General features: G+C 57.7%; 2 protein-coding genes across 6 annotated transcripts; one reads left to right on the forward strand and one right to left on the reverse strand.

Moving 5' to 3' along the window:
- The first annotated feature begins 820 nt into the window (after positions 1-820).
- Positions 821-3,388, forward strand: TMT1B (thiol methyltransferase 1B). The gene is made up of 2 exons (XM_077913254.1): positions 821-1,590; positions 2,598-3,388. The coding sequence occupies exons 1-2, from the start codon at positions 1,093-1,095 to the stop codon at positions 2,832-2,834; spliced, it is 735 nt and encodes a 244-aa protein (XP_077769380.1). The 5' UTR covers positions 821-1,092; the 3' UTR covers positions 2,835-3,388.
- On the reverse strand, positions 3,349-22,416 carry ITGA7 (integrin subunit alpha 7). Of its 5 annotated transcripts, none has more exons than XM_077913250.1 (27): positions 22,017-22,416; positions 17,625-17,752; positions 17,446-17,525; positions 16,170-16,425; positions 15,555-15,686; positions 15,139-15,258; positions 14,070-14,277; positions 13,765-13,958; positions 13,261-13,349; positions 13,006-13,133; positions 12,804-12,899; positions 12,575-12,636; positions 12,261-12,430; positions 11,668-11,817; positions 10,953-11,068; positions 10,329-10,521; positions 10,169-10,249; positions 9,983-10,062; positions 9,767-9,841; positions 9,549-9,651; positions 8,834-9,010; positions 8,539-8,670; positions 6,536-6,649; positions 6,216-6,314; positions 6,002-6,127; positions 4,922-5,034; positions 3,820-4,018 (listed from the first exon to the last, which is right to left on the reverse strand). In XM_077913250.1, exons 1-27 carry the CDS (start codon positions 22,220-22,222, stop codon positions 3,958-3,960), a joined length of 3,489 nt encoding a protein of 1,162 aa, XP_077769376.1. In that variant the 5' UTR covers positions 22,223-22,416; the 3' UTR covers positions 3,820-3,957. The 5 variants fall into 5 exon arrangements, with proteins under 5 accessions (XP_077769374.1, XP_077769379.1, XP_077769377.1 ...); XM_077913249.1 differs by lacking the exon at positions 3,820-4,018 and adding an exon at positions 4,143-4,511; XM_077913248.1 differs by lacking the exon at positions 4,922-5,034 and having other exon boundaries at positions 3,349-4,018; positions 22,017-22,415.
- Between the last annotated feature and the right edge of the window lie 241 nt (positions 22,417-22,657).

The raw sequence follows: 22,657 nt of genomic DNA on the forward strand, positions 1-22,657 counted from the left end.
AAAAAAAACAAATTCCCTTGGCCACTACGCAATTGGTGTGCAGCCTTCGGAACTGCCTATGGGGAGCTTCCCCCAAGGTTCTGAGGGAGGCTTCAGCCAAAAGAGAAGCCACTGCTTAATTATTTGAGGACTTTCTGCTAAGACAACTGTGAGCCCACAGTCTGGGCTCCGAGACTCCCCTGCCTCCGTGGCAGCCTGGTGCCGAAGCCTTGGGAGTACTGGGCCGGGCTGTGAGGACAGCCAGCACCGCCTGCTTCAGGTGCTCCCCAACTGTCCTTAGATCACACAAATGTGGAAGCAGGAGGAGACCTTAGAAACTATGGGAGGCCCATCCAACCTCTGCATCTCCCCATTTTACAGTTGAGAAACTGGAGACCAGGAAGGAAAAAAGATGCCCACAGAAGCACACAGCAAGTTATAATGGCAGAGCTAGCTGTGGGAACTGGGCTACCTGGTTCTTCTCCACTCTGCCTCTTTCTCCCTTTTTTTCTTCTATTGCTGGGGCACTGCGGTCTTGAATGTGATAACAAACACCAGTCAGTTGAGAAAATGGCTTTCTTTTGACCTGCAACCTCCCTCCTGTTCTGGCCAATCAGGCCTTACCCTGAATATCCTGAGTTTGGCTCCTATCTGGGGCAAAGGCATGTTACAGTTTACAGAGCCCTGGGGATGTGCCAGGGGAACCCAACCAGATTTTCCAGCTTGCATAACCTGAACAGATCCTGGGGACAGAATGAGGGCAGCACATGCCCATGAGTCAGCTCCATCCGCCATTTGGCCCCCGCGAAGCTGTGATCTGAGACATGTCCCCCCTTCTGCCCTCCCCTCTCCCCTCTAAACCTTCAACTGCCACCTTCAACTGCCAGTGCCCCAGAACTCAGGACATCGGCACCACCTGTTCCTCTACCCCACATAAAACTACAGGGCTGTAGGACCTGTGCCCTCTGGCCGGATTCCATACACCCTCCCCACCCTGGCAAAGAGAAAATTGACAAGTAGAACACAGGGAACAAAGTCCCGTCACAGGGGTAAGAGACTCCTGTCTGCAGCACCGGAGGAAGAAAAAAAACCAGTGCCTCGAGTCAGTGGGTCATGGATGCCCTGGTCCGCCTGCTGCAGCTGCTGCTGCTGCTCCTGACGCTGCCCCTGCACCTGATGGCTCTACTGGGCTGCTGGCAGCCCCTGTGCAAAGCCTACTTCCCCTACCTAATGGCTGTGCTGACGGCCAAGGGCAACCGCAAGATGGAGCGTAAGAAACAGGAGCTCTTTGGCCAGATAAACAGGCTTACGGGAGCCTCCGGGAAGGTGGCCTTGCTGGAGCTGGGCTGTGGCACCGGGGCCAACTTCCAGTTCTACCCAGCGGGCTGCAGGATCACCTGCCTGGACCCAAATCCCCACTTCGAGAAGTTCTTGACAAAGAGCATGGCTGAGAACAGGCATCTCCAATATGAACAGTTTGTGGTGGCTTCCGGAGAGGACATGAGACAAGTGGCTGACAGCTCCATGGATGTGGTGGTCAGCACCCTGGTGCTGTGCTCTGTGCAGAGTCCGAGGAGGGTCCTGCAGGAGGTCAAGAGAGTGCTGAGGCCGGTGAGCAGGACGGAGCGGGAATGGGCGAGGGGCAGGCGACCACCGAGCTGGCCACTCCAGGGTAGGGGATGCGGTGTCCTAGCACTTTCCACCCCCCTCTGCTGGTAAGGGGCGAATGCGAGCAGCGAGCAGCGCCTCCCTGGGGCAGACAGGGTGCCAGGGTGCCGTGGAAGCACACAGGAGAGCCACCTGATGGGGGTGGGGGGACACCTAAGGAGGTGATGTTTACATTGAGACCTGAGACATTAAACAGAATGTGGAGGAGCAGGGAAAGTAAGAGCGTTCTAGATGGAGATGTTTGAGGAAATAGAATCCATAAGATTTCGAACTGGGTGTGAAAGGAGTTTAGGATGGTTTCCAGGTTTCTGGCATGAGTGACTGGTGGAGGGCAAGTGGGAGGGTAGAGGGAAGTGTCATTTGCTGAAATGAGAGAAACCTGCCTGGGACCTGGTTAGGTCTGAGATGCCACCGAGACAGGCCGGCAGAAAAGCCATAGAGGCAGTTGGAGGCCCAGATCCAGAAGTCAGAAAAAGATGTTGCCTGCACATAGAGATTTGGATGTCACCGGCTTGTAGTCGGTAGATTCAGAGCACCAGGGTGCAGGAGATCTTCTAGAGAGGGTTCAGCAAGGAGAGAAGGGCTGAGTCCATCAGGAGTCAGGTGCAAGATTTCCCTGGGACGTTGGCCAAAGCATAAGGTTGGATTGAACGCGTCTGAGTCAGAAGATGGCGCCTCCGTATACAGCAAGACCTCTGCTCCTGTCTCTCCGTGTCCGTCTGTCTGCCCTCTGGCCACCATCCCCACTGGCAGCTTCTGAGGGGGAGGGTAAGAGCCAGGAGCCACAGGAAAAGTCCAGAGCACAATGATTTGCTCCATAAACCCGCAGACCAGCAACCCCTGCTTCCCCAAGAGGTTTGACCAGGCGCGACCAGGGGGCTGCAGGTGAGGTGAGAGGAAGGTTTCGGAATGGAGCCCAGAAGTGACACTAACTCTCTCTTCTCTGCCAGGGAGGACTGTTCCTTTTCTGGGAGCATGTGGCTGAGCCACGTGGAAGCTGGGCCTTCCTGTGGCAGCAAGTTGTAGAGCCCACCTGGAAACACATCGGGGATGGCTGCTGCCTCACCAGGGAGACTTGGAAGGATCTCGAGAGTGCCCAGTTCTCCCACCTCCAGATGGAACAACAACCCCCTCCCTTCAAGTGGTTGCCTGTTGGGCCCCACATCATGGGGAAGGCTGTGAAATAACTCTTGCCCAAGTCCAGCCTCGGCCGGGCCGAGCAATCCCGCCTACCGGCGGAGTCTGTCTTCTACTGAGAGGGATCCAGGCAGAGAAGCCACGCTCCCCATCACCCCCTCTTCTCCCTTCTCCTATCTCTGCCACAGGTCTCACTTCAATCCTTCCTTCCAAGGTGGAAAAGCTCTATTTCCTATCTGGCTGCAGGAAGGAAAGTGACATCCTGTCCTATCCCTGACTGCGAATTCCTAGGCTGGGTCTCCCACTTTTTGCCCACCCACTGCTAGAGCAGTTCCCTGTCGCTTTCCCTTGTTCCCCTAGTAAAGCTCCCCCTCGTCTTTGCCTGAGACCACATCCATGTGCCTCCAGGAGCTCATCACAAAAGTCATCATACGTGCACCCCTGCTGGCCCCCAGCCCTCCCTCCCGCTACCACCTCTGCCCTGAGCCCTGGGGGTGCAGAGAAGCAGCCGTCTCCTGGGGACCCTGGACGAGGAGGAGCAGGACTCAACAAAGAAGCCAGAGGTTTTATCCTGAAATATTTTTTAATAAATAGACAAAATCCACTAGATTGATGCACCAAACTAAGGTCAGAAGAGACAGGAAACAGGGAGGAAAGAGCCCCTGAGTCAGCAACACAACCTCCTCCCCACCCTTCTGGGCTTAAGGCACTTTCAGGGGGACAAGTCCTTGGGGCCCAGTTAAACGGGGTAAATGGAGAGGGAGGAATCGAGGTCCCTGCTCCCACTTTTGCGTCAGGACATCGCTGCCCTTCCCCTGTCCCACAGCCCTTTCCTGATATACTGCCCTCATCTCAGTGTTCTAAGGGGAAGTGTTGGGGGGCGCTCCTTGTAAGGGTGCAGGGAGACACCTATGCCTCATCCTGATGGGACACCAGCAACCCACTCTACCATCTTCATCCCAAGGAGCCATGTCCGAGGAAAGGGTGGAGGGGACACAGCGAGCTAGGCGGTGCTTGACATGGGATGCCCATCGGAGCCTGGCTCAGGGTGCCCATCTGCAGCCAGGATGGGGTGTGCATCGGGGCCCTCCCGGCGGGGGCTGCCCCAGTTGTTCCTCAGAATGGTGCCTGTCTTCTCCTCCTTGAACTGCTGCCGGTCTTCCCGCGGGATCTTCACCGCGTGGTACTGGGGTACAGTGGCCTCGGGGTACCGTGCCCGCTTGAAGAATCCCATCTGTAAGGACCCCAGGTCAGGCATGAGGACCCTGCAGGCCTGAGGCCCCTGGAGCAGACGCCCAGCACAGCTCAGCGCCTTGCCTCCACCATCAGTGGGACAGAGAGCACCAACTGCCGCAGACCTGGACGCCAGGTCGGACCGCACCCAGGGCGGTGCGCGTCCCCCACAGGTGCCACAGTGAATGCTGGGCCCCCAGGTCCTCACTCACAGTGAGAGAGACCAGGAGGGGCCAAAGGTGCAGGACCAAGGACATCTCCCTTGGCTCCTGAAAGGGGGTTGAAAACGGAACAGCAGGACTGCTGTCCCCGCCCAAGTTTTTATGAGACCCAGTAGCATGCCCCAAGACGTAAAGGAGATCTGAGGTCTCCCTAGACCCCTGCATACTCGGAATGACTCCTCTCAAGCTTCAGACACACACCCTGTGTCCTCAAACAGCATCCTCCCCGGGGCGGTGCCCTCCTGTCCATGAATATGGTGGCCTAGCTGCTCCCTGCATCGTGAACATGCGGGCTCTTAGGCACCAAGGTGGAAACGTGCCCCTTGCACACTCACACTCAGGCTCCCCCGAGACTCACATGCTCAGACTGCACAGCATGTCCTTGCACGTTTTTCTCTGCACACTCGTGCCCACAGAAAAGCCATGCACGGCACCCTGCCGCACTCCCACATGCTCATATTACATGAGCCCAGCCACCCCTCCCGATATGCCTCAGGTTGGGTATACTCACCCTTAGGATCTCACCCTTAGAATTACCTTCCGCCCCTTTTCCTAGAACTCACATCACCCTTGTGCAATCTCATTTCTTGGTCCCCTGAATGCTGGGGGCTGTGCTCACACTCACACTCACACACACACACACAAACATATGCATACGCACACACATGCACACACACAATTACCCCACAGTCCCTGGGCCCCCAGCTTCCACGGCCGAGGGCTGCACAGCCAGATGGGCCCGGTGATAGTTGGTGGGAAAAGATGAACTCTGACTGCTCCGATGGAAGAAGCCACACTGGGATGTCAAGGGGGGGGGGAGCAAAAGAGGTGGAGGATGGGAAGACTCAGGAAGCATAGAGGCCCTCATCTCTACTCTGTCCCCCTTCCATGAAACCAGGAGCAGGGATTCTGGAGCCAGTTTCACGAAGGTATGAATCTCCCCAAAGACTGGCCAGGCTCCCAACAGTTAGGACGTTCATCATGAGGCCTGGTCCACTGATGACTCACATTCGCCAAACAGTGAGCTTGGTCTGCAACTGGTCCAGGGAAGACCAGGGGCAGTTTTCCACGAGGGCCCAAAGCCCGGATGGTTCCCCGTAGCCCAGATGTGGCATTTGGTTCAGGGTGTGATGACTGGTGGTGGATGGGAGTCCCTGTACTGACCTGTGCACGCGTGTGCTTTTACATGGAACCCCAGACCCAAACGGGATTGTCTACACTCTTGTGTACGAAGATGGGCCCATGTAGAGCCTGGGACGTGGAGGTTCTGAGTCCAGTCCTAGAGGTTGGTCTCCACGCTGTTGTGTCTTCTCTGTCACAGTTTCCTTCCCAGCCTTCCCTGCCATGCTCTCGCTAAATCAGACCCCACTTCCCTGCTTCCATGACTCTGCCTCCCATGGTCCCACCCACCTCGTCTCCCACATCCAGATCCCATGACTCCACCTTCTTCTGGGCTGGCCACCTGCTGTCATGGCTTCTCACCTCTGAACCCTCACTGCACGATCTTGCCTTCGTGCCTACTGCCTTGTCCTTACACAAGGCTCATGTCCCCCACTAGACTACCAAGTCCCTGAGGACAAGACCTGTATCTGACTTCTCTCTGAAACATTCAGAGCCCGACAGAGTCCCTGGGACATACAAGTGTTCAATGCAAGTGGGCTGAATAAATGAGAGAGAGGGTGGGAAAGAGAACCATAGCATGAAAGGCCACCTGCCCAACAGGGAGGCCCAGCCCCTGGCAGCCCCACCTCCCCAACCCTCACCTTCCACATGAGCAGCACCAGCAGCGCCAGCACCAGTAGTCCCGCCAGCACAGCCAGGAGAATGACCCACCAGGGGACTCCTTCTGCCACCACAGCCATGGGGTCCAGGTAAACCATCACTGGGATCTGGGGAATGAAGGGTTAGGGGAACAAGGGCTGGAGCAAAGAGAAGGAAGAGCTTCCCCACCCCAACTTCCCCAGGCCTGCAGCTCACCACTGTGGAGGCATCTCTAAGCACCAAGTTCTTGATAGATGACTTCACGGTGATATTGGCTCGGACAGTCACTTCCAGGGACTTCACAGCTGAGTATTCCTAAGGGAGCAGAGGAGGCCAGCCTTCTCCCACATGCCCCATGCCCCCCGCCCCAGCTCCGGAAATTGTAAAAGGAATGGCGTCCAATGCAGAGGGCATTTCTGCCTGTCTCGGGTTAAGAGCAGGCTGCATCCGGCCAGGGAGAAGGCTGGAAGGGCAGTGAGCCCCAGAGGGCCTGCTGGGGAAGAAGATGCCAGCCAGCACCACCACAGTGCTCTTACCTCCAAGAAGGTGCTGTTCCAGAGGCGGCCCCACACATGCAGCACAGCGGCGCGGTCAAAGCTATATAGAGGGCAGCTGAACACCACACAGTTGGCAGTGCCCCGGGCACAGTCCTAGGGGCCAGGACAGGCAGGGCTCTGAGCCAGCTGGCCCCAGCCCACTGAGCCTCCGCAGGGCCCAGCACCCTCACATAGAGACACAGAGTCTGCCTGCAGACTTCACTCCATCCCTCCATGAGCTCCCGCACCTTAGATCCCCTCTTGCCCTTGTTCCTCATTCATATCTCTCCCATTTTCCTTATCCAACCTCAAACTCGCCTCCTCCAGAAAGTCTCCCCAAACTAACCCCATGGTCCAAAAGAGCAGCCTACCCCAAATTTGGTCTATCTGGCTTTGAAACACATGAGGAGCAGGGAGGAGGTCTCCCATTTGACAGCAGCAACACAGTAACTTCCCCAATTAATGCTTACGTTATATAATAACGGCCCCATTTACTGAGCACCTCCTGTCTGCAAGGTACTTATTAAAGCTTCACAGCTGTCCTGCAAGATGCATATTATTATCATCCCCATTTTCCAAATTAAAGTTCAAAGAGGCCAGGTGTAGGGTGCCTGACTGGCTCAGTCCATAGAGCATGTAACTCTTGACTTCAGGGTCATGAGTTCGAGCCCCATGCTGGCCAAAGAAAAATATTTTTTTTGACAAACTGTTTATTGAATTTTATGTCACTACAGGGTATCTCTTATTGTAGCCTAGGTTTCCGGGAATCAGGGAGGTGGCAAAGTGGCGATGGTGAATTTGGGAATCTGGTCTCTAAAAAGTACCTGCCGCTCTACCCCTCATTCTACAATGGCTGCCAGGCGAAAGGAAATTACTTTAAAAAGAGAGAGAGAGGGCAGCCAGGGTGGCACAGCGGTCTGGCACCGCCTTCGGCCCAGGGCGTGATCCTGGAGACCCAGGATCGAATCCCATGTCAGGCTCCCTGCATGGAGCCTGCTCTCCTTCGGCCTGCTCTCCTTCGGCCCTCTCTCTGGGTCTCTCATGAATAAATAAATAAAACTTTAAAAAAAATAAAAATAGGGGATCCCTGGGTGGTGCAGTGGTTTAGCACCTGCCTTTGGCCCAGGGCGCGATCCTGGAGATCCGGGATCGGATCCCACATCGGGTTCCCAGTGCATGGAGCCTGCTTCTCCCTCAGCCTGTGTCTCTGCCTGTGTGTGTGTGTGTGTGTGTGTGTGTGTGTGTGTGACTATCATAAGTAAATAAAAAATTAAAATAATAATAATAAAAAAATAAAAAATAAAATAAAAACAAAATAAAAAGAGAGAAAGAGGCACCTGGCTGGCTCAGTCAGTGGAGCATGAGACTCTTGATCTTGGGGTTGTAAGTTCAAGCACCACACTGGGTGTGGAGGTTACTTAAAAATAAGATTTAAAAAAAAAAAAAAAAAAAAGAGGCCCTGTGACCCGGCTCAGGTTGCACAGCTAGCAAAGCTGAGAAGTGGAAGAAGAGATACTTGAATCCAGGTCCATGTTGGGCAAAGCCACACTCCTGTACTAAGCCCAAACCCACTGAAGGAAGAGGCGGCTGTTGTACCCTGTCCCCCAGCATCTCCTGGGACAGCTGGGGGACAGGGTACTTAAGCCCTGCTCTGTCCAGGTCTGACCTAACTCCATTCAGCTCAACACATCCACTTATTTTTTTTAAGATTTTATTTATTTATTCACAAGAGACAGAGACAGGCAGAGACACAGACAGAGGGAGAATCAGGCTCCATCCAGGGAGCCCAATGTGGGACTGGATCCCGGGTCTCCAGGATCATGCCCTGGGCTGAAGGCGGCGCTAAACCGCTGAGCCACAGGGCTGCCCATCCACCACACCTTTCAACAGGCCAGCCCCCTGGACACCCAGCCCCCGAAAGCTCATGTGCGTCAGCGCCCCCCGTCACGTCACCAACACCCCCGCCCCACATTCTGACTGTACCATGTTTGCCCTGCCCTCACCAGGGTGATGTTTTTCTTCTTCTCAGCAGAGGACACTGGCCACCAGGATGTGCTGGGCTCCAGATGCTCAGGATGCTCCTCCTGCTTGGGCTGCTCCAGTTCCCGCCGCCTCCTATCCCTGCTGTCCACATCCTGGACGCAGGCAGTGGGAGCAGTGAGCGTCCCTCCAAACACAGCCACCCCGAGAGGGCATCTCCTCCCCACATCCTTCCCCCTGGCTCCCCACGACATCTTCCCAAAATCTAACCCCTGTCACCCTGCCTCAACGGCCCTAACCACTCTGCCTAAGCCTCACCAGATGGAGGATGTTGGGCCTTGGGGAACAGAGGCCCTTCCGCCTGGGCCCCTGCCCGCCCTCCAGCTCCACTCGCATGGGGTACAGCAGCCACTTCCCGTTGGCAATCTCATGGGGCCACATGATGTTGAGGAAGGCAGAGCCCAGGGTGTTAAGTGACTGGCCTTGGTTGGAGACCTGTGGGCACAAGGGAGTGTGAAGGGATGGCGCTCAGTTTCGGAGCAGACCCGAAATCTGCAGAGACAGAAGGGACAAGGGCTGAGGGAAAGGCATCAGGAAGCAGAATCGCAACAAGGACTTGGGATCCTAAGGCCTCACCAGGCATCATTCTCCTGCCCACCCCAAAACCAGGAAGGTCTGGACATGTCCCTGCGAGACTGCAGAGGCCCCAGCTAACCAAGGGCAGAGTTCTAAGGAGAGATATAAGCCCGCCCCCACTGCCCCCATCCCCCAGCTAAGGCCCCTCACAGAAAAGCTTCCCTGTGCCCTCATGGCCTATCCAGTCGGACAGGTGAGATGTCTATACAGGGATGACCAGGAAGCGGTCAAGTGAGGCCCCAAACACACAACTGGCCGCAATCAAGGTCCAGGAGTGAGAGGAGGCCTTGAACCCACTGGACCATCAAACCGCCATAGGCCAGGAGAACCACAGCTCTTGGGACATGTCTCAGCCTCTCTCTGTGTCAAGGAGGGAGGGGCCTTACAGGACACTCACCGTGACCTCATACTTGACCTTGCTGCCTATATCCCGCTCAGACTTCATGGCGCTCTCACCGCGCACCACACCAGAGAAGAAAAGCTGCTGGGGAACGGCCACCCTAGCATGGACAGGTCAAAATGGGGGCTGAGGAGGCCCAGGGCCTGGCCAATCGGACAGTCAGAAGGAGCAACACCCACCCCTCTGACCGGTCTGCCCATGCAAACAGAGCTTACCCTGCAATGGACAGTGGCAGCTCAATGAAGACACGCGCTCGGACAGAGATGAGATGCAGGTCCTGCTCACTGATCCTGGCATGCGGGCAGGAGCAGGCATGGGTAGTGGGGCACAGGCACCGCCCCAAGGGCTCCGATGAAGGCAGCAGAGCCCCATCCAAGTGGCACCGGCCCAGCTGCCCCTTCCCTCACCACCCCCTGGCCCACCAGGCTTACGTAGCCAACAGCAGCTCCACTTCCAGCTCTGTGGTCTCAATAGTGATCCCTGAGGTGCTAAGGATGAGGTAAAAAGTGACCTAGGCCAGGAGTGGGGAGCAATGTGAGTCAGGGAAGGCTAGGGGCTGGAGAAGGGGTCAGGGCTTAGAGATGCACTCGGACAGGGATAAGTGCTGATGTGCCAACCTGGGCACCTCTCTTCATGGGGTTCCCCAGCTCGCACTCCACATGGGAGGCATTCTCGTTGGACACGCAGAGCGGCTTCTCCTGCGGCGGGGAGAGAAGGAGAGGTCAGCCGGGGTTACTGGAGCCTCTGAGCACCCCAACCCCCGCCACAGGTCCTCACCGCAGGGTCCAGGGCTCGGACTCCTGAGTAGTGCAGAGAGGCAGGGAGGGTGACCAGAAGCTGGGCTTCGTGAGCATCATCCCCATCAGCCTGGGGCTGGGCTGGATCCGAAGGCAGGTTGGTGACCGTGAGCTCCAGGCCAATGACGGGCTGCCCACTCAGGGCAAACAGGGCTGTTGTCCCGTCCGCATCCCTGGAGGTCAGATCCCACTCAGTCTTGATCTGAACACTTCCCTCTCCTGCCTCCACTCCCCGAGTCTCTCCTCCTGCTGGCTGCCCCACAGTTCCCTCCACCCCAGTCCAGGCCTCAGGTCTTCCCAGCCCAAGAGACCGCTGTTCCGGTCCGAGCTCCCTTACTTGCTCACCTGAGGCAGCTAAGTCAATCACTCTAGGCCCCCATTTTCCATCCACAAAGCAGCTAATAACAAGCCCTACATCGCTGGGTTAGGAAGACTAGGGAGTGCGCTGCGCATCAGCTGCACCCTATTCTGTGTCTCGTCAAGGCTCTTCCTTGCCAGGAGGGCCTCTGGGCCCCATCACTGACCCTCCGCCCTCCTGAGGGGGCTTCCTTTTCTTCCTTGAACTCTTGCCTTCCCCCTGTACCCCACCCCGGCTCCCCCTCACATGGGCAGAGGCTGGAACTCCGAGTCGCTGACCCGGGCGCAGAAGCGGGCCCGGACCAGCTGCAGATTGCTCTGGCAGACCTTGTCCTCGCCACAGCCTTGCTTCAGGAAGTGGATCTGGGGGGAGATGCGAGGAGAGGCTCATTCCCGGGTCAGGCGGACGAGGTGGGACGGCGCTCAGCCCTCAGATCTGCTGCTTGCCCCAGCGTGGTACTGAGCCGCCCACCGGCCACCCTGAGCCACGGCCCCCCCACCTCGGTACAAGTGTGAAGACACTGAGGTGGAGGCCCGCAGGCCAGCCCTGACCACACTTCCCCAGCGTCCCTTGCTGGGGAATCCAGAACGGATCCCGGGCTTAGAATGTGAAGAGAAGTGAAGGGCATCACCCCCGGACTGCCCAGGAGAGCCCTACAAGGAGCTTCGCGCTCCCCCCTCCAGCTGATAGGGACAGAAGTGACCTAAGGACCTGGAGTCGCGTCTGAAGATGGCTGATCCCCATCAGCCCTGAATGAAGGGGTGGAACCGAGGCCCGGTGTCCCTTCTAACTAGGAACACGTAATCAGTTGGGCCATTTTCCATTTTGGGGTCTACTTGTCACAGCACCTAGCAACATGAGGAATTACTGGGGTAGCGTGTGAAGGAGTTTCAGAAGCTCTGAATGCTTGTCACTGTGAAGGATGGTGACATTACTCCTTAGCTCCCTCTCCTGAGCTCACCTCTGTCCGTTGTGTGCTGGACTGGTGAGCATTGAGGATGGGGGCCACTGGGGGCAGCCCCTGGCCAGGAGCCTGTCGCCGGAGCCGCGGGGTCTGAAGATTGTAGGACAGAGTCACCACAATGGCCCGAAGCTTGTCTTTGACATTCTCCTGGGAAGAGGAAAGATGGACACAGATACTAGAACAATCCTCAGGCCCCAGCCAGACCTAGGACAGGTTCTGAAAGCTGCCAAGAAGCTCGAGGAGATGAAAGAGAGAGGTAGAGACCAGAATGAGGGAGAGGGAGAGCAACTGGCATGGAAAAGGGAAGAGACCAGGATCTAGGACATTGAGGACCAGATGTGACAAGGGAACCTGCCATCTCCACCTCCATGGAGGACAGAACTTGTACTCTGGACACAGAAGGCAGAAGACACAAGAAGGCAACAGGTGAGGAGGAGATCAGCCCATCAGGGAGGCTTCCCCAAAAGTTTAAATCAAAGAATGAAGTGTGAGCATGTTAGGGAAGCAGCTAAAAGGAACCAAAGAAAAGAAGTCATGCGATGACAATGACCTCCCCCACTCCCCACCCCCGCCAAGGGGCCAGTGTCCACCTGTAGCTGGAACATGGTGTCTCCACAGACTCGGTCATGCTGGTGCTTCAGCCACACAGTGCCTGAAGACTGGTGCTTGGGGTCGTCTGGGCCACGGCTCAGGAAGGTCACACGGGGGACCTGGCCCCGGAGCCTCCTGTCTGTGTCCCCATCTAACACATAATCCAGGGCTGTGGCATGTGGGGAGAAGAGAGGAGCCAGTGAGCTGGGGAACTGCACTAATCTGACCCTGTCTCCAAGATGCCCTCTGTCCACCTCAGAGTGACCCACCCTGAAACCCAACAGGGTGGAAAATTGGAGGGGACCTCACTCACCCACAATAGGGCTGTAGCTGCTGGGTGTTGCGATGTAGCTGAAACAGACCCTCAGGTCCACACTGGGGAGGGGGGGGGCAAGGGTGGCTCCTGAGGCAGGCAAGGCTGACGGGCCAACGCCTCACTCCTGCCCCAGCCCAGCCCCCCAGCCCCACACTGGGCAGAGAAAGGGAGGATGGGGGAAAGCGGACCCTGAAATCTCCCTGCCTCCCCTTGGATCCTGCCTCACCAGACCAAGTGGCCAGCAGCGCAGTTGGGCTGCTCCAGGTCAATGGTTCGGGGAGCGATGAAGACCTCATGGGAGACTTGAAGGATGGGTCTGGCCCTGGGAATGGCGAGTGGAGCACAAGAAACAAGAGACTCTCAGGCAGGGAAAGGGAGGAGCTGACCTCAGGGAGGCAGAGGAGAGGAGAGGAGGGGAAGGGGCCCACCTGAAGAGCACAGCAGTGTCGGCCAGGGAGCCAACCAGCAGGTCCGGGTAATGGTTCCCATCCACATCCAGGCCACCCGACAGGGAATAGCCAAAGCTCTTTACGCCCACAGCCTCACCCTCCAGCACCTGCAGGACCATCCCATCAGCTTCCCCACAGCATCACCACCAGCTCCACCCCCTGCCCTCCGCTGTTGTGCCCCCCAGACTGCCCACACCCATTCCCTCCACACCTCATCCCAAGACCCCCCCTCACCTGGGAAGGTTTGACGACAACCCCTAGGCTGCTCCCATGGTAGATAAAGACTTTCCCATGCCCATCAAAGGGAGCCCCCACAGCAATATCTGTGGGCACAGGAAAAAGCTAATCAGACTGGGGTAGGGCTGGGGAGGGGGGTCATGCAGACCCCAACTTTCCCTCAGCCATTCACTTCCATGTAATATGTTCTCTATTTTATTAAGAGGCTACTAAGTCCCGGGCACCTTCCTCTCCCTGCCAGCACCTTACACACATCATTTTTAAGCCTCTTGGCTGCTCTCTGCAGATCTTAACCAGCTCCAAAAGTTTACCTGTACAAGGTCACAAAGCTGGTAAATGGTAAAGCTCAGATGGGAGCCCAGGTTGCTTCTCTCCTAGAGCTTTCCCCCTTAAGCTCTGAGGCATTCCCCCTGCCACCCCCCCACCCCTGCCCTGCCTCTGCCCTTCCCCTGTCCCCTCCCCCACTCCCCACCCCCAAGGCTTTCCAGTTCCCAGTCACACCTGCAAAGCCGTCTTGGTTGAGGTCTCCCAAGACAGCCAGGCTGATCCCGAACATGGAGTCAGGGGAACCACACAGCCGGAGAGGGGACACCCCAGCCCAGTGACCTCCCTGGTTCAGGTACACATAGACAGCACCCCCCAGCTCTTCTTGGCGCTCAAAGAAGTAGGGGGCACCCACTACCAGGTCTGTCCAGCTATGGAGAGAGGGAAACTGGTCAGTGTGGCTTCCTCCCCAGCCATGGGAGCCAGAAAGATGCCAGAGGCCCAGCACCCCCCAGGCTGCACTCTCCTGTGCCCACTCTCACCCATCGTTGTTGAGATCGGCCACAGCCAGTGAGTAGCCAAAGCCAGATGTCAGGCGCTCCCCAGACAGCATGACTTCGGGCACCAGGCGGCTGGCGCTGTCTTTGCGCAGAATGACCACAGCTCCCTTGTGGTTGGCACGAGGGGCCCCTGCCACAAAGCTCAGCTCCTCTGCACGCACCAGACCCTTCCCCGAGTCAATGGAGAAACCTGGGTGGAGGGACTTACCAGTGAGCACTCCCCAAAAGCCTCAGGAGCCAAGGTGTGACCAGGCTCCCCCCAGTGGGCCCCCTCCTCAGGGGTCTGGAGCCAAAAGGTATAGGTGCCCGCCAAGCTAGCACCACCACAACTGGACTGCTCTGCCTCCCCCTCCGGAGACCCAGCTGCCCTCCCACAGCCCAGACTACAGTTTGGCACAAGAAGTGCCATGCGTCAGCCTCGGGGCCTGGGGAAGAAAGAGCAAGGCAATGGCCAGGAAGGCCAGCTGCCTGGGAAACAGCTGAGCAGGGCACCACGTGCGAGACTCCCAGGGAGCTGCTCTCCCCTCTGCACACCCACGAGGCCCCAGCCCCATCTAATGCACCTACTTTGCTCCCACTCCCACCATGCTGGCAGGGAGAGGAAGTCTTCACGTGGACAGGGGGGAGAGATGGGGAAGTGGGAAAGACCTTGATTCACCCAAACATCACCCAGGTCTGGTTTCCTCCCCCTCTGCAAAGGGGAGAGGAGACAATGAGAGGTACTTACCAACAAGGCTAGACCTCTCTCTGGCATGAGCTAATCATCCAGCCCTCTGAGAAACTCTCACTAGAGCTCTAGCCCCTTTCTCTCCCAATCCAGGCTCAGCCCACATAGTTCTTCCTCCAGGGAGACCCCCATTCACAGCCCCCTAGGTCATCCCCCTTGGGACATCTTCTCAGGCCTGCTCACTGGGCCCATTTCTTCTTGGAAATTTGGGCCCAATATGTATTTCCCTGAGTGTGCATTGGTGAGGGCAGGGCAGGGCAGGAGAGGAGGGGAGGCCAGGCCAAGCCCCCAGGGCCCAGGGGGACATGGTGGGAGCTTACAAACCTAAGTAGCTATTCAAGGCCAAGTCTCCGGCTGGTCCTGGGAGCCGGTCAGCGGGATCCAAAGTTTTATACACCAGCTGGTCAGGGTCTGAGCTATCAATGTTGGTCACAAAGAGCAACCCTGCGGGGGGCGGGTGGGGGAAGACACCAAGGACGGGACATCCAGAGGAGGGGCCACAGAGTGGGGAGGTAGAGACAGACATAAAGGCAAGAAGGAGGAAGAAGAGGAGGTGGAGAAAGCATAGGAGAGAGACAAAGAGACCAGCAAGATAAGAATCAGAGACGGAAAGACAGAGAGAGACCGGAGAGGAGCCAGAGACAGAGCCAGAGCCAGAGACAGAAGGATGGGAGTGTGGAGAGGGAGGACAAGAGAGAGTAGAGGGTTAGAGCAGCTCTGGGCCAGGGAGGGGTCCCTACCAAAGTAGCTGTTGGCAGGGACCGGGATGAGGCGGGGGTCCTGCTCCTTTTCTCCCCCCGCCTCGTAGGGCCCGTCGTCCAGGTGCGCCAGGTCCACCGAGCCCGGCGCACAGAGCTCCACCCTGGCAGTGCCTGCAAGGACAGACCTGTTAGTGCCCAGGGCGGGGGGGGTGGGGTGGGGGGCTCCTCTGGGGCCATGCGCCAGCCGGACAGGCACACAGGGAAGCCCGTCCTGTCCTCCGCAGCCCCATGCCCACCCCTTCCCCGGCCCAAGCCTGCGGGTCCCCCGGACTTGCCACCGCACTCACCGAGTGGCAGCTCAGCCAGGGTGTGCGGAGACAGGAATGGGAGTGATGAGGTGGGGGCTGGGGTGTCGGAGCGGGCCCAGCCGTGCATGTGGGCTCATGCCAGCAGGGTGAGGAGCGCTCGGCCATTCGAAGGACAGAAGACACCCCATTTGCGTGTGCGCTGGCTCGGCTGGCCTGGGACACGAGGCGGTGCCCGGGGCCGCAGGGGGAACGTGTGGGCGTGCCTGGCCACGCGCTGCCCCCAGTCCCAGCTCTGAGGTCAGAGGACATTTTGGGTCCCTTCTCCCCTCCCCAAGGAGTGACTCACCCTTCCAGTTATAGGTTCCCGGGGCCCCAAAGAGGAGGTAGTGGCTGTCGGGGGAGAAGGCGGCAGCTGTGCCCTGCTGGCAGAACCCAAACTGTTCGTGGCCCTGGGGGCGCCCCTCACAGAACTTCCACTCCCCGCCATCCAGTTCATCGCGGACGGCCAGGTCTTGGCTCAGCACGAAGCAGCGGCCGATCACATCCCTGGTCTCCAGGATCTGGTCTACTCGCTGCCGCGCCTCGTACCGGTGCGCGCAGGTCTGCAGGAGGAGGCAACGCGGGTGGGCGCACCTGCAGACGTCTGCGGAGCACCACTTCCGAGCATGCACAGCGCAGCGACATGGGTCACTTGGGTACCACCCCGCCCAGCGTCAGGCAATGCACACGCCCTGGCCCTACACTCACTCCCTCGTCCCCGCAGGAAGCGGCCTTGTTCCCGCTCTGCCCTGGCAGGCACTCGAGGCAGGACTAAGCTGGCACACAGCCCCCAGACCCGCCGGACCTCTGTCCCCACCGGGCCAAGCTGTCCTGCCTCTGGGCCTTTGTAAGTGCCCCCACTTTGCCCTCAAAGAACTCCCCTCGCTGTGCGCTGGGAGCATTGCTCATTCTCCGAAGGCTGCCTGACACCTCCACCCTCTCTCCACGCCTCCCTTGGACGTTCACGCACTGGGGACTGGACTGCTCACATAACATTGGCCACATTCTGCGCACCGCGACTCACAGTAGTGTGTTTGTGCATATCAGTGATGATACAGAGAAACAGAGAATGAGTCTCCATAACGATGCGGTCGGCTTTTTGAGCCCTGGACCAGGCTTTACACTTCGTGTCTCAGTAACTAGCACAAGCCTGATGCTTAAAAGGTTCTCAGTAAGAGTTTAACAAATGGGGGCGCCTGGGGGGTCAGCGGTTGAGCATCTGCCTTCGGCTCAGGGTGTGATCCCAGGGTCCTGGGATCGAGTCCCACATTGGGCTCCCTGCATGGAGCCTGCTTCTCCCTCTGCCTGTGTCTCTGCCTCTCTCTCTGTGTGTGTCTCTCATGAATAAATAAATAAAATCTTTTTTAAAAATCTTTAAAATTAAAAAAAAAGAGTTTGACAAATGGACAGATGGACGGTTAGATGGTTTTAAATTTGTAGGGACACATACTGTGTCTTGTAACTTTGGTCCTGGGAATCAGGCCATCGTACCACACTCAAGCACACCTGAGCACAGGGACATATGGTTTGTGCCATATACACACACACACACCTTGCACACAGTCCCAAGAAGTGGTACTCACGACAATCTTCCCCCCAGGTCCCTGACTCCGAACGCTGACTCCCAACCACTGGTTCTCCTTACTCTCCTTCTGCACATCAGCTAGAGGCAGGACAGTGGGAATGAGGAGAGGGAAGAGGAGGCCAAGTCCTCTCCTTCCCCTTCCTGTGCCACACGCCCCCAACCCTGCAGGGTCTACACCTCCACGGTCGATGTCCACTCTGTAGCAGTCAGTCTCTTCCAGGCTCAGGGGGCAAGCAAAGAGGCCTCCGGTGCGATTCGCCTGCTGCCCGGGCAGAGCCAGGGCCTGCGGAGCACCCACCAGCAGCCTGCACAGCGGAGCAGGGGCAGGGGTTAGCAGCCGGAGTGCTGTGCCTCCCCAGCACTGCTCAGGCCCAGCCCCTCCCAACCAAGTGAGTGTTGAAGAACTAAGGAGGAGCGCTGGAAGTCCATTTCCCTGAGTCCTGGCAAGGGCAAATTAATACCATGCAATCATCACATTACATAAGCACAGACACACATATGCCCTGGATGAGGGCCCACACGCACTGTAGACACACACACACACACACACACACACACGTGTGTGCACACATGCCAAACCAAGTGGCCTGGCCAGCACAGCTAGTTTGAAAGAACCGCCTGTTCCCAGCACCTGTTCCTGACCAGGCCTTCCCTACCCACGTCCTGGCCCATCCCTAAGCTCTGCCCTCCTCCCCAAGCCCAGTCCAGTTGGAACCCACCCAGAAATGCCAAGAATGCTGAGAGCAAAAGTAACAGCGTCCCAGGCTGGCACCACGAGGTGGTCCAGGCACCAGCTTCAGAAGCCAAGGAAGAGGCTAGATCCGGGCCTGTTCCCCCTTCGTCAGGGACCCAACGGAGACCCCATCCCCCCAGCAACACTGCCAACCCAGGATTGTCTCAGTCACTCCAGCTGGCATGGAGGTAGGGGCAAGTTTCTCATCTGTCTCCAGTCCTACCCCCATTTTTCTGCCCATACCCTGAATCCCCTTCCCCATTGTTCCTTGTCCTCCCCACATCCATGATTTTCCCCATTCCTCCCACCCTCCCTGCCCCCAACCCTATCCTCTCCCTTACCTCCCCCTCAGACACTTTCCCAGCTACAACTTTCTTGGCAGGACAATTTTCCATGATCACAGCCAAGGCTTCTTCCCCAGGGGAGGACTATGCTGGGAATGGAGGTTGCCTGGGTCCCCTGGGGCTGAGCCCCAGGCTGGGAGCGAACGAAGGGGTAAGGTGAGGTGACTGGCACCCAGCTGACTACAAGGATCTCTCTCCACAGAAGGAGGGACTCAGAAGTAGACGCAGGGCAAACCTCAAGGCCTCTGTCCCAGTCTTTCCTCCGTCTCCCTTGCTGGGGGACAAGGCCCAAAGTTGTGTCAGACAATATTGCAGACAGGCATCTATGGGGTACTCTGCCAGTTCTGAGGGGGAGGGGAGGGCACAGAGCCACTCTCCCTTCCCACAGCTCTGGTCTCTTAGCAGCTGTCATCCCGCGTCAGAGCCAGTGTCCAGGGAGAGGAGGGGGCGGGGAGTGGCAAGGAAGCGGGCATGGTCGGTTGGCACTCATTACCAGCCTGTGTATTGAGACCCTATCACCTGCCAAGCCCTGTGTCAGGCACTGGTGAGACAAGGAAGTAACATTTATTCGGCACCCACTGTGGGTCAGTCCCTAGGCTAGATGCCAGGGATATGAGGACCTAACGTTTGTCACCCTCTGCCTATGCTCCAGGCATCAAGCTAGGCAACCTACATGCATTCTCTCATTTAAGCTTCCCAACAATCCTATGTGAGGATTCTTCCCGTGTCTTTCAGATGAGGAGACTCACTGAGACACGTTAAGAAGGATGCTGGAATTCAAATCCACATCTGCCCAATTTCAAAACCCATGCATCTTCCACCATATGCAACCAAATGATGAGCCATCTCCAGAATACCGAGACCACTCCAAAACAAAAAACAAAACCAGTAGGAAGGGGACGGGAGGGTATCCCACACAGAAAAGGAAACCTGGTGGCATGGCCAATCTTGAGACAAGTCCGCAGTACCCCCAACACACACCTCCAAACTCAGAGATGGCCATCTCTTGGAGGACTGAGGCTCCCTTGTTCATCTTTGTGCTTGCCCCGTTGGATGCATGTGGACTCATCTGTAGAACATGCACATTATGTGGGCTCACAGGCACACCCACTGCCTCGCCTGGTCAGCTCATAGCTAAGCACCAGGAAAAGCTACAATCAGCGCTCAGTGTTCACATCTCCCCTAGAGGTCTAGAGTAGGGAGGAGAGTGGAGGGAAGGGTTCCACAGGGAGGAAAGGAGCCGGCGCATACACATGCCCAGCCTCACTCTCAGTGGGGAACAGACCAGCCTGCCCTCCCTGGAACAGCCTCTCTAGTCCCTCCACCTCTGCCCCAGCCACACACTTTTCTGGCTTCGTCTCACAAACCCCAGCCACCCAGGCCTCTGGACAGAACACGAGCCACAGCTGTAGCCACTGCAGACAAAAGCTAGAGCGTGTCAGCAGCTGGGGGCAGAGGGATTCCCTGAGAGCCTAGCTAAGTGGAAGCAAAGGAGTAGCCCACTACCACTGCACCTCTCAATTCTGCATGCGCTCGAAGGCTCTGACCGAGGCCTGCCCTCCCTGACTCTCAATCTGGGTGGCCCTCTGGGGAGGGTGCTTGGCCTGAAAGCTGACTCAGCCAGGGGGATCTAGCCAAGCCTTTGGATCCAGGCTTGCAGCAAGGTGCTATAGCTATTCTCTAGCTCTTTGGAGCACGACATGATACGGGAATAACAGTGCTAACACTTCCAGAGCACTCCCTCTGGGCCTTACGCTATTCTAATGGTTTTATATATACTAAGAATTCTTAAACTCCACAACCACTCTATCTGGGAGTCCTACTGTTTAACGCCGTTTTACAGTTGGAAGATACAAATGAGGCTGAAACCACAGAGCAAAGAAGGTTTGACATCAAAGTCTCATCCAAGAGCAAGACTGAAAGACATCAAAATGGGTGAGGCTTTTCAATGGGTGGATGCTGGTGAAGGTGACCTGCAACTCAAAAGCTAGGGACTGAGCAAGGAACCTGGTGTCTCACATGCCACCAGGCAGCACAGCACCCCTTGCTGGAGCAAAAGCAGGCTTAGGCAGTCAGGCTCCTCTGGGAAAGCCCCCAGCTTGGCTTTGGGAGACCTATTCGGGGGCCACCTTCAGAGAGGAGGGGGAAATAACAAGAGACCAAGCTATTAAAAATAACCTAGAATTTGCCTGGAAATAGCTCAGAGAATTCAGCATGTCCTAAAAAGGCCTCCAGTCCTGGAACTCTGGCAGATGGGGGAAGAAGGGAGGGAGGGAGGCAGAGATGGGGTAGGAAGCAGATAGAAGACTGAAGAAGAAATGAAGTCAGTTGCTTTTTATCTCTCCCAAAGTTTGGGGGAACCACTGACCATGCTCCCTGATGACAGGGGTAATGGAAGAAGAAAAATTGAGACCCAGCCTCTCCTCCCGGAACGGAACGGGAGGGAAGAGAAATGAGCTCCTGTCCCTAGCCTCTGCCCTCAGGCCAATAGTGCCGGGGAGGAGACAATCCCAGTGGACGGCATTGATCCCAGTAATGGACACTTAGTGTGGCTTAGGCCCTAGCCTAGGAAAGCAAAGCCCCCTGGCAGGAGGGGGTGGGAAGCTTTCTTCCCCTTGTCTCTCTTCATAAAATCATACGTGTAGCAGGAACCAATAGCACAGGAAACATGACAGACACAGGCCCCACACACATGTGCCCATCTCCCATGCGTCTGAACTGATCAGAAAATAACTAGGATGGTTCTCTGCCCCTCGCTCCTCCCTGCTTTCCCCCACTGCTGAGATTCCTAGACCTGGCAATTTCCTGAGGAGGAGGAAGGGGAACAACCTGGCCCAGCATCTGTCCTGGATCTCGCTCTCACTCCTGCTGCTGCTGCTGCTGCTACAACTTTTGGGGGCTCTGTTTCCTGCCACTTTATCATCAAATCATCTACTACAGGTTGCCATAGTCTCCCAGGTCCTCTTCCAACCTTCCCATGCTCTTGAGTCACAGAACTAAATGGCAGGGCTCTCCTGGCCTCCAGTGTCCTCCTGTCTTCACTCTATGCCATGGCGATGTTCTGATGGAGGTTATTTCTGGGGTCCGCCCTCCATCCCTCCCATGGTGTCTTCAACGTCTTTCTCCTTTCCCTCTCCTCCTGCCCGAAGCGGAGACAAGAAGTCCAGTCCCCCTTCCTGACAGTATCCAGTCCTCTGAAGGAGGGGAAGTCACAGACCCCCGGGGCTGGAGCACGGATGCAAGTTTGGGGGAAAGGCAAAAGGAGAGAGTTCCCCGTCAAGAAAGGAACCTCGCTCTCCAACTCACCCCCAAAGCAAGCCCCTGATCTCAGGCCCTGAGGGCGCGCCTCCGGACCCGCGACCGAGGAGGCAAGGTTGAAGTGCGGGTTATCTACGGACAGCCTGAGTCGACGTGGGGTTGAAAAACGGAGAGATGGGAAGGGGAGGGATGTGTGGCTCGGCACGGGGACCCTGGGCGGGTGCTGTGACTCACCAGCTCTGGGGTCGGGGCTGCAGCTGCCGGTGCAGAGCCACCGAGAAGCCGAAGAGGCTCCCCGGCTCGCCCTCCTTGCTCAGGGCGCCCGTCACGTCCAGATTGAAGGCGACAGCCCCCGGGGCGAGCAGCGCGGCCAGCAGGGAGCCAAGAAGGCATCGGATCCCGGGCGGCCCCCAGGGACCACGGCCCCGAGCCCCCGCCATGCGGCGAACGCTGGGCGCGCTCCCCACGAGCGCAAAACACTCGCTGGTGCCGGAGCCCCAGGTCTCCCACGGCGGCTCTCCGATCTCGAGTCCCGCAGGTCTGAAGGGGCCTCGCAGTCCCTCTCCTCGCCACCCCCCTCCCGCCGCCAGGCCGCCCGGCGCCCCCAACACCCGCTAGGCGACTGCGGCAGCCGCAGCCCAGGCGTGCGTTCCGGCTCCCGCCTCCCCGCCCCCGGCCCCGGGAGCCCCGCCCCGGCCCCGCCCCCGGCCCCGGGAGCCCCGCCCCGGCCCCGCCCCCGCGCGGCAGGTGGAGACTTCGCGGCGTCGCAAAGGGGTGTCCAGGCTGGCGACCCTGGGCGGGAACCGGCCTCGCTCGCCCGCCCGCCTCCCCCCGCCACCCCCCCACCCCCGGCTTCGGCCCCGCCCCCGCCCCCG

This window comes from Canis aureus, chromosome 11 (assembly GCF_053574225.1).
Source record: "Canis aureus isolate CA01 chromosome 11, VMU_Caureus_v.1.0, whole genome shotgun sequence".
NCBI classification, from domain to species: Eukaryota; Metazoa; Chordata; class Mammalia; order Carnivora; family Canidae; genus Canis; species Canis aureus.